This window comes from Pteropus alecto, unplaced genomic scaffold, assembly GCF_000325575.1.
Source record: "Pteropus alecto unplaced genomic scaffold, ASM32557v1 scaffold92, whole genome shotgun sequence".
Taxonomy (NCBI): domain Eukaryota; kingdom Metazoa; phylum Chordata; class Mammalia; order Chiroptera; family Pteropodidae; genus Pteropus; species Pteropus alecto.
Window position 1 is genome coordinate 4,975,826 of NW_006432447.1, and position 16,558 is coordinate 4,992,383.

At 33.8% G+C, this 16,558-nt stretch overlaps 1 protein-coding gene across 3 annotated transcripts in view; it reads left to right on the forward strand.

Moving 5' to 3' along the window:
- STAG1 (stromal antigen 1) overlaps positions 1 to 16,558 on the forward strand; it is a 333,229-nt gene that overhangs the window by 98,036 nt on the left and 218,635 nt on the right. For all 3 annotated transcript variants that reach the window (XM_025043566.1, XM_006907217.3, XM_006907218.3), the window contains 3 exons: positions 743 to 854; positions 6,955 to 7,057; positions 15,788 to 15,952. In XM_025043566.1, coding sequence (XP_024899334.1) covers positions 826 to 854; positions 6,955 to 7,057; positions 15,788 to 15,952 — 297 coding nt within the window. In that variant the 5' untranslated portion in view covers positions 743 to 825. The remainder of the gene's footprint in view (positions 1 to 742; positions 855 to 6,954; positions 7,058 to 15,787; positions 15,953 to 16,558) is intronic.

Genomic DNA, 16,558 nt, shown 5'->3' on the forward strand with positions numbered 1-16,558 from the left:
CATATGATTGAGGCATTCCATTTCTGGTAATCTTTCAAAGGAAACAAAATGATTATCCGAAGGGATATGTGTGTGCCTCTGTTCATAACATTATTATTAACAAATAGCCAAGGTATGGAAATAACCTAAGTGTCTGTCAAGAGATGAGTGAATAAAGAAAACCTGGTGTATGTGTGTGTGTGTGTGATGTGTATGTACATACACACATAACACACACACAGACATACTGAATATCATTCTGTGTTAATAAAAATAAAAGAAATTCTGTCATTTGACAACATGGATGAACCTGGTGGGCATTATACTAAGTGAAATAAGCCAGACAGAGAAAGACAGACATCACATGGCATCACTTCTATGAAGAATCATTAAAAAAAGTTAAACTGATAGAAACAGTAAACAAATGATTGCTAGGGACTGGGAAGTGGGAGAAATAAGGAGACGTTGGTGCAGACATACAAACTTTCAGTTGTAGATGAATAAGGTCTGAAGATCTAATGTATAACATGGTAACTATAGTTGGTAAACTGTACTTTGTTATTGAAATTTTCTAAGAGAGTAGAACTTCACTATTTTCACGAAAAATAGGTAAATAACGTGGCGATGGTTGTGTTAATTAACTCTGGGGGAAGCCCTTCACAATCTATGTGTTTTTTAGATAACTACATTGTACACTTTAAATATCTTAACAGTTTTATCAGCTATATCTCAATAAAGCTGGAAATTTTTTTTTTATTAACAGGATTGCCTTTGAGGCTATTTTTAAAGTTTTGAGTTGTACAGCACTGGATTCTTTTGCTCCGTCGTGGAAAGACCTTCCCAGCAATGATTACTTCAGAGTTACCAGTGTTACAGTAAGTATTGTAGTTTTCTTATTTTTTTAATATGTATAACATTTTTCTATATCAAAATACTCTATTTAATGAGACACCTCAGATATGTTCTCTGATAGTCAAACAATATGTTTGGATTCAAGGGACTATTAAAATGTGTAATTACCATATTCATCATGGCCCTTGGTTTTGTAATGTTGATACAATCTGTGATATTGAACAAAAAAGATGTTACTGTTTTATATCAGGGATCAGCAAACTATAGCTCATGGGCCATATCTGGCATACTGCCTATTTTTATAAATGAAGTGTTATTGGAAGAGAACCACATTTATTCCTTTATAGATTGTTCATGATTGCTCTTGTACTATAAGTTGTGATAGAAAATGGATTGCCTGCAAAGTGTATATATTTTGTTTGTCCATTTACAGAAAAAAGTTTATAGACCCCTATCCTATATCACTATGTTTCTCTATCATTCTTCCTCCCCCTTTTTTCCCTGAGATTGAGGTTGACAAGCGATTCTGATTGCCAGAGGTAACATGAAGGACATACCAATTGGCATTTCTAGTGGCATCTCATTAGATGTGTTGGAGTTGTAGGACAGATGTAGAATGGGGTTCTTATTTTTGGATTTTCTGGGAAGTATGATCAGTGATACTTTTCCTTTTATAGGTTTCATCAAGATGCAGATTAGAAATTGGCATACTGTGGTTCTATATGATAACAGTAGTTTAGATATAATGAAAATGAACATCAGTTTATAGTTATTTATGTTTTAATTGTCCCAATTTATTTATATACCTTTTTTCCAAGAGACTGTAGTTGGCTTTCAATTGATCTCTTGGCTTTCTAAGTTTCCTCTAGAGCTCTTAGACAAAAAAAGTTGTCCAAACTATTTTACCTGCTTGAAAAACCATCAATACCTACCCTCCTTTCTCCAAAATATAGAAGGTATAGTTTAAGCTTTTAATAGTTACTTACCTCAAACCTCTTTATTTGTCTTTATCTTGAACATATATAGAATTCTGAGGTCTCCACATAGTATTTTTTTTTTTCTTTTCTTTGTACTTTTGTTTATCTTCATCCTGTCTGCAGTGCCTCTGCCCTTACCTAGAGAACTCATTTATCCTTTGGGTCTTAGCCAAGGTATCCTCTGACCCCTCGAAGTTTGGGTAGGTTCCTTCTCGTGGTCCTGTAATACTCTTTAAGACTTTTTTTTTTTTGGTAGCAGGAAAAGGCGAGGAAAAGGAGCAGGAACTAGAAAGCATTTTCAGACAAATAGTGGATGAGAATTCCCCAAATCTAAGGAATGAGCTGGAACTTGGAATTCAGGAAGTCAACAGAACACCCAATTATCTCAGCCCCAAAAGGCCTTCACCAAGACACATTGTATTAAAGTTATCAAAAATCAACGACAAAGATAGACTTCTCAGGGCAGCCAGGGAGAAGAAGACAGTAACTTATAGAGGAAAATCCATTAGATTATCATCAGACTTCTCAGCGCAAACCGAACAAGCTATTAAGTGAAAGAGCTAAGCTCTCATTTAGATATAAAAGAGAAATAAAGGCCTGCACTACAGGAAATACTGAAAAGGGTCAGCTCACCTAAAACAAAATAACAACAACAAAAAAATGCATAATTAGGAGTAAAGTGACTGTCAGACAAATAGAAGCAGAGGAGTGCAACCCTTACTAAGAACAGGGCATTATAAGCTTACATAATAAGAGAATTGTTAAAACAAGATAGTAATGAACGTTCAGTATACATAGACACAGAATGAGATAACAATAACTGAAAAAGGGAGAAGTAAAAGATCCAAATTTGCAAAGGGGAATGGAGATAAGGCACACGCACAGAAGAAGATGGATGACTATATCTATAACTAACCTTTACGTATTCATAATGGTAACCACCCACAGAAGATTTAGAACTGAAATAGATATCACAAAACAAGAAGAACCAGAGGGAAACCCCACAAAAGCCAACCAAATAAAGAAAACAGAAACACAAGGACAAGGAAGCAATGGAAACTCCGAGCTACCAGAAAGCAAAAGATAAAATGGCTATAAGAAGACCTCATATTTCAATAACCACCCTAAATATAAATGGACTGAACTCACCAATAATAGTCACTAAGGTCTCCTCAAAAACAGACATCTTTTGATCCAGCAATTCTTAATGTTTATTTCAATATTGATTGTTCTAATGCAAGCACTAGAAAGGTCACTCTAGTCAGTGACCTCATTATTTCTTGGCTTACTTAGATATAATTAACAATGAGTTTGTCATCATAGTGCTGTTGACTGTTAGGCACTGACAAATATTAATTACCATATATTTATATTTATATATTGCGCCACATATTGTTATACCAGGTAGTATGCCAGGTTCTAAGAACAAAGAACACGTGGAAGAGATTCAGTCCTTGTTGCCATCAGGATTCTATAGATAGATATTAATCAAATAATTATAAATATATAAATCTAAACTGCCTTTAGTGCTATGAAGGTAAATTAGAGGATTTTATGAGAGTTTTAACATATCCCTTCATTTAGTCTACTTTTGTAAAGAAGAGATAGTTGAGCTTTGTCTGAAGTAGAGGGAAGGTTTGAAGGAAGACGGGATCCTGAAGGAAAGGCATGTGCAAAGACCCTGAGCAAGGACGAATCATGGTATGTTTGAGGAACTGAAGTAAAGCTGTTTTTTTTTTTAATTTTTATTTTTTTGAGGGTTGGGGATAGACAGTGGCATGAAATAAACTTTGTGAATAGGGTGGGGCTGTATGATACAGGAACCTGCTAAATCATATTAAAATTTTGAGTTTTTCTTCCTAAGAGCAGTAGGAAGCCACTGTAGGGTTTTAAGCATGGGAGAAGCATAATATGACATACTTAGAAATTTGCTCTTAGTGCCCTATAGTGATTAGATTGGAAGAGGCAACAGTAGAAGCATGGAGACCTTTTATCCAGGCCAGAGATGATGACAACTTGAACTAAAGTGATTGCAGTGGAAAATGAGAGAGGAAGACAGAATTTAGAGAGTTTTAGGGAGCAAGAAATCATTTTTATAAGATTTGATCTGATTCTTCCATTCTCTTAATTAATGTTCAGTAGTCTTCCAAATGTGAACATTAGTCATTTAGAGGGTTTGTGTAGAGCAGTGGTTGAAGTTTGAATTTGTATACCCTTTGACACTCAGCACTCTACTCTGTCTATCCTAGAGAGAGATTTGTTGATGTGTAATAAGAGTTAATGTACAAGGACAGTTTTTCAGCTCTGTTTATAATAGTGCAAAACTAGAGGCAGTGTAAGTGCTCATTGGTAGGAAAGCAGTTAAATAAATTTCATAAATTATGTGCCCTATGTATTTGTATGGAAAATTCCTATTAGAAAATTTTTATACTGAAATATAGATATTGTTTTGTATTTTGAGAGAGATATATGTAAAAACATTTATGGAAAGTTATTGATGAAACTGTTCATGTTTTTCTGCAGATTGGGATTTAAAGTTAGGGTATGGTGAAATGAAATTCTTCCTTATATTCTTTTATCTTCTCTATTACTCGACATTAAGAAACAGAAATTTGTGTATCATATATTCTAATAAACATGTATATACTAATTGGAGTGTATAAGTTATTTGCTGGTAAGAGCTGTCACCTTTTAAGCTAGCTACAGTTGGCAGAATTAGAAAACAGATTACATTTTTTGTCAGTGAACTCTTGTTTAAGGTTAAATTAGTTTCACTAATGGGTCACATACCATATGTTGGAACCAGTTTATTCCTATAGTTGCCTAGAGATTTCCATGAGCATCAAAAGCACTAATGGATTCTTTTTACAAAAAAGAAATACAAATTATAATATTTGCATTCTAGTATCCTTACATGGCAAAAGGGAATTCAGGTTTACCTTGATATCTAAGTGGACTGTGCCACTTTACTAGGTGTGCGTGACTGTGGACAAGATTATTGTGTTTTCAGATCTTTCGTTTCCTCATCTGTAAAATCAGGACAATAATATGTTTACTTAAAGGTTTTTATGGGTGTTTATTGTAGATAATATATATAAACTGGCACATAGTATATGCTAAGCATAGTCTAAACTATAGTGAGGAAAAAAGCAATGTGATTTATTGTTCATTAGTAGAGACGTGTAAGATCAACTAGATCCAGGATTGACAAACTACAGCAAGTGATTCAGATGCTTGCTTTTATAAATATTATTAGACAGCAGCCACGTCCATTCATTTATGTATTGTCTCTGGCTGCATTCATGCTATGGTGCCAGAGTTGACTAGTAGATAGAGAGATCTGAAGACCCCTAAGCCTAAAATATTTACTGTTTGACCCCTGAACTAGATCAACTTTATTTATAGTTTTAGATACTAGTTTACCTTTGAAAGTTTGCAAACAGGGAGATAAAACTACAAGAATGCTACTGGTAGCAGTGTATAAAATGGCTTAGACAGAGGAATTAATAGAAGCAGGGAGATTAGATTAATTCAGGGAGTGCCAATTTTGATAATAATCATGCAAAGAATGGGAGACAATTGTACTGAGGACACCTCAGGACTTGTTAGCTGACGGCACATGGAAAAGATTGATGTGATTTCTAATAATTTGGATAATAGTGATAGTAATAGATTTTACAACAATTTAAAGCACACATATGCATTAAATTAATAAATTGGTTAATTAGTGGTATTGCCATGAGCAAAGAGCTAGAAATAAGTCAGTGTTAGACTTAATTTTACATGTATTTGGTGAATTTGAGGTAGCATTCAAAGAAGCATGTTATGCATGCAGTTGAAAATCTTGACTTACATATGGACAGATCTAATGATAATGTATAGTTAATAATATAGAATTTAGTGAAGAAGTTCTTGTTCATACTACTGTACCATTTCATTGCCATGCTAGAGCCAGCTTGTAGTGGCCTAGAGAGCTGAATATTAAATTTCCAAGATTTTTTGACCTGATTAAATATAACAATCATTATAAAAAGTTAAATTATACAAACTTAAATAAATTGTATTAAAAATAAAAGTAATAAATACTCAAAATTTGTCACTTCCTAATTATTTTACATATTATTTTCTGCTCATGAGGTTTTTATTGATACCTATTGTATCTCTATGATGGAAATACTTTGTAGTGGTATATTACTACTATTCATTACTTTCCAACTCTGGTGACGTCACTTTGGTAGTTTGAAATTGGCTGTGGTGGGAATGCTTACATTATGAAAATCAGCAAACATTGCATTGGAGTTCAATTTATTGTTTTGTCAGTGTCTATAGACTTAATAAGGTGATGGAGAAATCATTAACAATGCAGATTAAACTTCAAGATGTGTCAGGTCTATAGCCATTACATTATGATAGCATAATAATTAAGGAAATATGCTTCAGTATTTGAGAACTGTTCTCCAACTCAGTTAAGAAGTTGCTCACACCATTGAACAGTGAGTTAAGTTCCAACAAATGTCTTTGTCATTTTACTTGCAACCTATTCATTAAAATGAACAAAGGTATCAAACATCTTTTATATCAAATTTTTTTTATTCATCAGTTGAAACCATAGGTTAACTATGGATACAAGAATTTGGCAAAATTATTAAAATCATTTTATGTATCAATAAAGTATATGAAATTTATAATAAAGATTGTTTTATTGTTTAAAATTGTGTGCCCTGCATCCTTTATCAGTAACATTTTTAATAACTTATGTGAATATATATTTTGAAGGGCCAGTTGTTAAACGTTTTTCAGCACACCACTGACTTTAATGGTTTTATAAAATGAATGAATTTCTCCAAAACCTTCATCTTTTCATTTTAAAGAATTAGTCTTTTTCGGTTGTATTTTACATTTATATTTTGTATAACAGCGGTCATTTCCAGTCATTTCATTCTCTTTATTTCTCTCTTTGGGAGATTCATTATACTCAGTGTTATATAATATTAGACAAGGAGGAAAACATTTTCGATTTGCTAAAGTGGAAGTATAAGCCATTGCTAATTGGCTATATAACAGGAGGTAAGGAAAGTAGTGAAACAAAACTTCATTGTATTTATGAATTAATTTGTTCACTAAAATAATACATCACATTTTCTAGGGATTCAACTAATGAAACTACTGCTCATTCCGATGCTGGCAGCGAACTTGAAGAAACAGAGGTCAAAGGAAAAAGGAAAAGGGGTCGTCCTGGCCGGCCTCCAGTATGTATTATGCTTATCTTTTTTGTTCCTGTAATGGTTACCAAGTAAAGGGGCTTGATATGAGCTATTTGATAATGCTAGTACTGTTAATACTTTTTGTTATTTTAGTGACACATTAAAGATTTTTGGAAACTTGGCTTCATAAATTGGCTTGGCCGTGATCAGAAAAAGGATATCAATTATAATATCTTTCTTGCTCTTCCTACTTCTCTTGTAAATAAATGGTGGTCCATGTGAAAGCATAGCGGTGATGAACATGGAAGGAGGTTTAATTATAACGTCCCTGCTTTTTAGATGCAACTCTGATTTCTTAAGCATGCACTTTGGTGGTGGTATTTTGGGGTTTGGGCCTTTCTTAGAATATATTCACACTGATACATGCTTGAGAAGTTTAGAAGCGCTTTAAATATTCTTTGAGGGAAATCTTTACGTATTCTGAGTATACCAGTCATTTAAGAGAGCATAAGCTCTTAAAGACAATAGTATAACTGTGTCAAGGGGTTAAGGCTTGTACTATTCTGCACTCACTTTTATGATGTTAGTTGCTGTTAGCAATCTTTTTCTCTTTTATAAAAGTTCTTTTAAGGAATATTTCAGCCTCCTTTTATAGGAGGCATAATAATATAATGAACCCTCATGGGACCATTACCCAGCTAAAACAGTTAATCAAGTTATGGTCATTTTATCTCTACCCCTTCTTTCCTACTCATGTTATTTTAAAGGTCACCCTAGACATCATTCCATTTGTAAATATTTCATAATGTATTTCTAAAAATAAGGGCTTTTTCTTTTATAAAAATCATCCTAATATCATTATTATATCCCACAGTAACTATTTTATTAATATCACCAAATAACCAATTGGCTTGAATCATGAAGCAAATAGGATCTACCTATTGTAATTGATGGTTATGTTATTTAACAGTTATTGTATGTATGTCCTTTTAGTGACTTAAGGCTTTTTTAATCTTATTGCTGTTCCATCAGTATTTATGTTTGTCACAAATTTTAATTAGCTTCAGTGAAACTTCATACCCTTTAATTTTCCAGGACAATCTTTATATAAAAAAAAAAGGATAGAAGGATGACTTCTATAATTTTCTCTAACACTTGCCTTTATCCTTCACCTCTATTTAAAAGGAAAATAATTATGGATGAAAAGACATGCATTATAATCACTCTTTATAATAGTTCTTAATTTTGTAGAATTATTTGGTGGCAATATTTCTTTAAAAAAATTAGGAAAAGGGAGAGTCTTACATTTAGAAGCTGGAGATGATTCTAGTTCACCTTACTACTATACAATTTTCCTGAGACTATAGGAAAATTACGTTGCTTTCTCTGGTATTCATGGGTTATAGATGTAAAATTGGAAATAAGACTGAACTTGCTTGAAGATGAGAGAATAAATTGCCTGTATGATTGCTTACTCGAATATGTTCTCCAGTTGAAATTCTTCACTTACAAGATGAAGATTAAATGCTGTCTGCTTTAAGAAAGTCTTTGTGTCTATTCATTTATACTTTAAGAATTGAAAAAATGTTGACCATGATAGGAAAGTAGCATTCTAGAGACTCGTGTTAGTTAGACTTTAGTTCATATTTTCACACTCATTAATTCCCATGGCTATCTAAACTTCTGCCTGACCCAGGCCCATGTTTTGATTTTGGAAACAGTACCACTTTCTGAGTTTCTTCTGCTCTGGGCTTTACACTGAGCTGATGCTTTTTATGTCACTTAATGGTCACACCAGTACTATGAAATAGGTCTTCTATGCAGTTTACAGAGTAGAAAACAAAAATAGAAAGTGGTAATTTATGTATGGTAATTAGCCACAGGCTTATTGTTGTAGTTATCCATAATAGTAAAAGATCCTAACTCCCAAACTGTTTGTCTTAAGTATACTAAAATGAGGGGGTGGCTCCATAGTGTAGTGGTTAGCACATTGGCTTTACATGCAGAAGGTACTGGGTTCGCGCCCCAGGTGGAGCCACGGATCATACCATCGGTGCACCAGACCCCTTGAGTGTCCAGATCCGCCAAGTACACCGGGGGCACCAGGCCCTGGGTGCACACTGTGAGCATGTGGGAGGAGACGCCCCGCCTTCAGAGATCCAGTTCTTAAGGGGAAACAGCAACATCCACAGGTCAGGGGTGGAAGTGGGGGAGGGGGATTAAAGAGGAGGGAAAAAAGAATACTAAAATGAGAAGTATAATTGTCAGAATGACAGATTTGAGTTGTGCCTCAATACCTGTTCTGAAGATTGTTCGGACATTTTCTATCAACTGGTTCCATTTTGAACAATCCCAAGTTTTGATTGACATACTCTTTGTTTAGCTATTTTAATACTGTTCATGCTTTTTAAGAGGACTTCATGGATCTCTTAAGAGGTTTTATTCATTTATTACGTCATATGAAAACAAATGGTGTAAGGATTTTCTGTTATGGGTAGTATTATTTTCCTTATTTCTAAGCACTTAGGGGGCACTTCATTCAGTGTTTCTTTTTGGTGAACCATTACTAAAGAGACTTTTTTCTCATCAAACCATCCTAATTTTTTAGTTATCTTAATTCATAGGTATTATTATTGTAGCTCTCTAACCAAATAATTAATGCTCTCTAAATAAATGCTACATGTAGCATCATGTTTATGCTGACCTTGTGATTGCATTAACAAATAATGGACATCATTTTTTTGTCTGCACACATTACTCCCTTAGTGATTACATCCAATCTCATGACTTTAAATACCATCCCTGAGCTTATGTCACTGAGATTTATATCTCCAACCTGGACTCCAGATTCATTATCCAGTTGTCCATTGAGCATCTTCTTTTAGATATTTAATGGGCCAAAGATGTTTTAAAAACCACTCAGACTGCAACTTATCCTATACAGAGTTTTGGGATAGAGTGATTTTGGATAGTTAATTTTCCTACACAGCAGTGCGAACTTTTACTTAAAAGAGTTTACCAGAAGTGTAGATATACATTTAAACTAAGTAGCATATAATTGTAGCAAAGCATTTTGTCTTAAAGAGTAATCTAAACTCCGACATTAGATTATAATATTTTCACAAAGAAGCAGTGAAGAGTGTATATTTTTCTAACTTTATGAAGATATTTTCCATAAAATTCGTTACATAACATGTTGAGGCAGGTTTTGTTTCAAGTAGTTTTGTTTTCCTACAGATATTTATTAACGTCTGTTTTTTCCCCACTTTCCCTTAAATTAGCTGCAGCAATGAACACATGACGCTAGTGTCTGTATTACTAAATCTGTGGGTCATAGAAATCTCACTTACACTATTGTTTATGCAAAATGAAGGATGAGTGTTCCTCCTCTACCGCTAATTGATAAAATTGTATTAGAATGTTGAAAAATACATCTTAAATACTATTAAGTTCTTTGAAAGCAATATGTTATACCACATGGAAGGATCAACTTTTTTATATGTCTGGTACCTAGTAACTGCATGATGCATGAAGAAATAAAAGTTGTGTTGAATGAGCAGGAAAATAATCTGTTTTTCTAATAGTATATGTTCTGTAATGTAGATTGAATCGATTTGAGTTTGTTTGCTTATGAATAGATTTAGTATACATATCTGGCAGTAATAGGTTTCACTTGGGTTTTAAGCATGAATTCTGAATGGTAGAATAAGTGAGACTCTATGAGACAAGACATAGAAACTAGACATAACCACGAAGTTGAGGCAGCTATTCAGGAAGAAATCCACTTGATATTAGTGGAAGAAAGATGTTATAGGTGGGTAGTAGTTGGGGTAGATGGAGTAAGCTGATCTTGTTCCACCAGGGAGACTTTGTCTTTAGGATCAGTAAGCAGTTAATGATCTGTGCTGAGCTAGATCTATGCTAGAGTTAGTGTGGATGTGGTCTCGTGGCCTGTTGTGGGGGTCCGACCTAATGGCTTGGGATTCAAGAATAGGACTTCAGTCCCTGGGGTAAACTGATAATGGTAGGACAGGACTCTAGTTCAGGAGGAACCGGGTTATTGGCTAGATTACTAAAGCATTATTAACCTGCAAATTAAGGCACACATTCATTTCCTAAGATGACTTACTCTCAGAACTGGACGAATCAAGCAAGTTTGACATGGAACATCATCCATTTCTTTAATTTGAGAGTACCTTGGATCCTTGTCCAGAAGTGGGACTATATCTACAGGAGGCTTGACCTTTGTGGCCATAAAATTGTACAGAAGGGAGCCTGGCAAGTCACAAGTAATTAAAGGATTATATATGTATATTATTACCTTTTGAAATAACTGTCACACTTCTTAATTTTTAAATCCCCTCTACATCCCTGCATACCGGTATCCTCCACCCATAGCCCCAAACAAACATGTGATTTTGTGGGATAAGTATAGCCCTATGTCTTGAGAGAGAAATTATTCTCAGGACTGCAAAATTATATCTCTTGGGTATAAGCTAAAGATTAAGTGTATCTTGTTATACTGTGATCTTACCTCTTCCTTACTCCTTTTTTTTTTTTAATTTTTATTTTTTTTATTAAGGATACTCTTTCTGAACATCAGTTTTTCTTGTCTTTCTGCATCTTGACTACATATTATCGTCTGAATCTCTACTAGGAAAATCACTCTTCTGATAATGGGGATAAAATATGGATAGACCCTAGATATAAAATCAAATGGATTTTTATGTTTTTATTTTTCTTTTTTGCCCAGTTTACAACCAAAGCTAAAAGGCTCACAGGTATGAGAATTATGTTTTATTTCTCCTTTATACACACAAACATTCCTATACAGATAGTTTTTTGTTGTAGTATTATTTGTAATAGTAAAAGATTCAAAACAAAATAAATATCTACCATCAAGTTAATCTCTAAATAAATTAATGTACGGATGTACATTTATTAATATACAGATGTGTAGTGGAGCACTGCAGCTTTCAGCAAAGAATCAAGACATTCTCTAGATCTTGTTTATAGATTGACTACAAAATATGTTGATAGTGAAAATGGAATGGTGCAGAACTGTGCATAAGTAACATGAAATATGATAGATACATGGAAATATAAATGCATTTGGGTTTTCTTCTCCAAAATTTATTTATTCTGGTGAAATAGACATAAAATTTAACCAACTTAACCATATTTAAGTGTACAATTCAATGGTATTAAATACATTCATAATGTTGTATAATCATCACCACCATCTGTCTTCATCTTTTAGTACTGAAGTTCTATACCCATTAAACAATAAGTCACCATTTCCTACTGCCCCCAGACTCTGGCAACTACCACTCTACTTTCTGTCTTTATGATTTTGACTAGGTACCTTGTGTAAGAGGAGTCATATGGTATATGTCAGCTGATGGACACTTGGGTTGCATCCAAGTGTTAGCCACTGTCGGTAATGTTGCTATGAAAATGGATGTACATACATCTTTTTAAGACCTGCTTTCATTTCTTTTGGGTATACCCAGATATATAATTGTTTAGTTACTGTATCATTGGTAATTCAGTTTTTAATATTATGATGAAATGCCATACTGTTATCCACAACGGGTGTACCATTTTATGTTCCCATCAACAGTGCACGACTTTCAGTTTCTCCAAATCCTCACAAAGACTTCTTTTCTCTTTTTCTGATCGTAGCCATCCACCAAGACTTGTTTTCTCTCTCCCTGTCATTCTCCCTCATTCCTTCTCATTCTCCCTTATTCCTTCTCATTCTTCCCTCTCTTCCCTTCCTCGTGTCCTCCCCCTTGTCCCTCCCTTTACCCTCATAGCCATCCTAATAGGTGTGAGGTGGCATCTCTTTGTAGTTTTAATTTGCATTTCTCTATTGATTAGTGAGTATCACTAAATATTAAGCATCTGTGCATGTGCTTATTGGCCATTTGCCTATCTTTGGAGAAATGTGTTTCAACTCTTTTACCCATTTTCCAGTCTCGTTTGTTTAATTGTTAACTTTTAGGAGTTCTGTATGTATTCTTGCTGTTGATCCCTTACCAGATATGTGATTTGCAAATATATTCTCCCATTCTCTGGGTTACCTTTTTACCCTTTTCCCATTTAATGATCTCGGCACCCTGGTCAAAAATTACTTAACCATATATACGAGGGTTCTATTCCATTGGTGTGTATGTTTGCCTGTATGTTAGTACCACATTGTTTTGATCGTTGTAACTTTGTAATAAGTTTTGAAATCTGGAAGTGTGCATCCTCCAGCATTATTCTTATTCAACGTTATTTTGACTATTTGCAGTCCTTTGAGATTCCCTATGAATTTTAGAATGGGTTTTTCTATTTCTGCAAAAAAAGTCATTGGGATTTTGTTAGAGGTTACATTGAATCTGTTGATCACTTTGGGTGGTATTGACCTCTTAATGATATTATGCCTTCCAGTTCATGTACATATGATGAGTTTCCATTTATTTATATCTTCAATTTTTTTCATATACATTTGCTTTTATTATGTGTTTAAATGTCTCTGGAAGGACATAGAGGAATGAATGATATTGGTTGCCTCTTAGGAAAGAAGATTGTGGCTTGAGGACAGTGATGGGCAAGTTTCATTGTATAACTTTGATCACCCTTGAATTTTGAGCCATGTGAATATATTTCCTATTTAGTAAAAAAAAAAATCACGTTTCCCCCTCCCTTCTTCATACACAAACGCATGCATGCATATATACATGCGTACATGCGCATGCTGCTGGGAACATGCCTATTACTCCAAAGAATGAGCACAGAAACAAGACTTGCTAGGAAGAGCCAGGATTTAGAGTTCAGCTAAACAAAATGAATGTGTGAAATGATATTGTCAGGGAACTTTAAATTGATCAGTATAGCAGGATTGTGGCCTGTAAAGATGAACCTGGTGTGGTGGATGACTGAACAAGTAATAATTGATAGCCTTACTTGCCATGCTGAGGAGTTCAGACTTTAACTTGATAGTTATGAGGGTCTTTTAAAATCAGAGGTTAAATAAACAAGGAAATGGTGGGATTAGGTTTGTATTATAAAGATTACTGTGGTTAGAGTTTGAGGATAGAGTGGCATTGTTCAGTAGAAATGTGATGTGAGCCATACCTGCAATTTCATATTGTCTAATAAATTGAAAGAAATGGGTGAAATTAACTTTAATAATATAATCTGTTTAACATAATACGTCTAAAACATTTCACCATGCAATCAATATAAAATTATTGAGGCATTTTATATGCTGTTTTTTTCATATTAAATCTTTACAATCTTGTGGATAATTTATACTTACTGCACACCTCATTTTTGACTAGCCATATTTCAAGTGCTGTTATCAACATGAGGTTATTGGCTGCCATGTTGGACAGTGCAAATATAGAGAATTATTCAGGGTCCAGTCAGGAGACAAAATCCTCACCAATAATTTGAACAGAAAAATTTAATGTGAAGAATTATTATTAAAAAGTCATTTATAATTTGTCGTTCAGGAATTGCAAGTTAAGATAATGGATACCACTATAAACCTGTTAGAATGGTTGAAATCCAAAAACCTGACAGTACCAACTTCCTGGCAAGGATGTGAAGCAACAGGAACTCTCATTCCTTGCTGGTAGGAAGTGAAAATGGTATAGCCATTTTGGAAGATAGCTTGGCAGTTTTGTACAAAGCTAAATGAACATAGTTTTACCATATAATTCAGTAATCGTCCTCCTAGGTGTTCACACAACTGCTTTTTATGTCCACACAAAACCCTGCATGTGAATGCGTATAGCCACTTTATGCCTTATTGCCAAAAATGATGACTGAGCTTTTCATTATTAGGTAAATGCATGACAAAATGTGGCACAACCATACAATGGAATATTATTTCAAAATAAAAAGAAATTAGCTATTCAGCCACTAAAAGACGTGGATGAATTTCAAATGCTTATTGTTAAAGTGAAAAATGCCAGTCTGAAAAGACTATGTGCTGTGTAATTTCAATTATATGACTGTCTATAAGAGACAAAACTGTAGAGACGATTTTTAAAAAATTTAGTGTTTGCCAAGGGGAAATAAGAGGTTTGAATGGGTGACACACTGGGATTTTTTAATGTGGTGAAATTCTTCTCTATTATACTGGATTGTGCATACATGACTATGCATTTGTCAAAAACCCATTGAACTTTATTTAAAAAGTGAATTTTATGAATACAGATTGCTAAAAAAAACATTTAGAAGGTTTGGGGATGCCAGTATGGAATGTAGAATGTGCCACAGCAATCTAATTCTATTGCAAATGTTTGAACCAATGTCACTGAAGTGGGTGGGGTGGAGTTGTTCAGTGTATACTTGTTGCATGAGTGTGTAAGAAATATTTGAGTACTTTAGTAAAGGGAGAAGTTGAATATGCCACATTCCTGAGTAATTTTATTGAAAAAGGTTTCTGAGGAAGTATTGAGGAGGGTACGAAGAAGGAAGTGTCAAGAGGGGACATGGTTAAAATGTTCAGCATTAGCATTGTTGTACAAAATGCTAAATTCTTTTTTAAATTTTATTTCCATGCCTTACATAAATTAACTTATACTTTGCTGTTTGCACCTCTTTTTAATCACTGAAAACAAATTGTGAAATTTCGTTGGTCAGAGATTATGCCTCTTGACTTTCTGTAGTAGTGTTAATTACCATTCCCAGGATCCAACATAATTTAGCTCATTCTGCATAAAGCAAAATATACTTGCATGTAATTAATTTTTTTTTCTTCATCTTTTTATTCAGTCTACAAATAAGAAACCTCGAAAATCTCCAGGAGAGAAGAGTAGAATTGAAGCTGGAGTTAGGGGAACAGGCCGTGGAAGGGCTAATGGACACCCTCAACAGAATGGCGAAGGGGAACCTGTCACATTATTTGAAGTGGTGAAACTGGGGAAAAGTGCAATGCAGGTAAACATTAAGTGTTTTTATTTTATTTATAAAGCAATATAGTCAACCTGTATGGAAGCTATTAGTGTATATATTTTCTATATACTTGTTGATTGTGTAATCATGAAATTTATTTTTAGAGGTTTTTCTTGTTTTGTAAAGAGTGTCAGGAAAGGCATTTTGTTTAATAGTAAGATACACTTTGTATTGTGCTCAGTAAAATGACTTGCGTATAATAATAGGAGCTGCTTAAAGAGAATTTTTTTGCCTTAATGATATATTTTTTTAGAATCTGAATTAATATAAGTAACATGTATATTAAAGAATGTTTGAAAGAAGAAAGGATATATAAAAGCATTCCTCACTAGTAAATCAGGAATAACCACAATTAATATTTCCTGTGTGCATGTGATCTTTATAACCTTTTCACTCTTTTCTTTCTCTTCATTTACTCGACAAATATCACTAACTATTCTGTAAGGGCACATTTTTATTGGCTTCATACGAATTAATTATAAAGGTAGACCATAATTATTTTACTAGTCCTTTAGTGTATTTTGACTTTATTGTAGTATTATGAAATTTATCCATTATTTGTGTTTACATCTCTCTAGATTTTTTTCATTT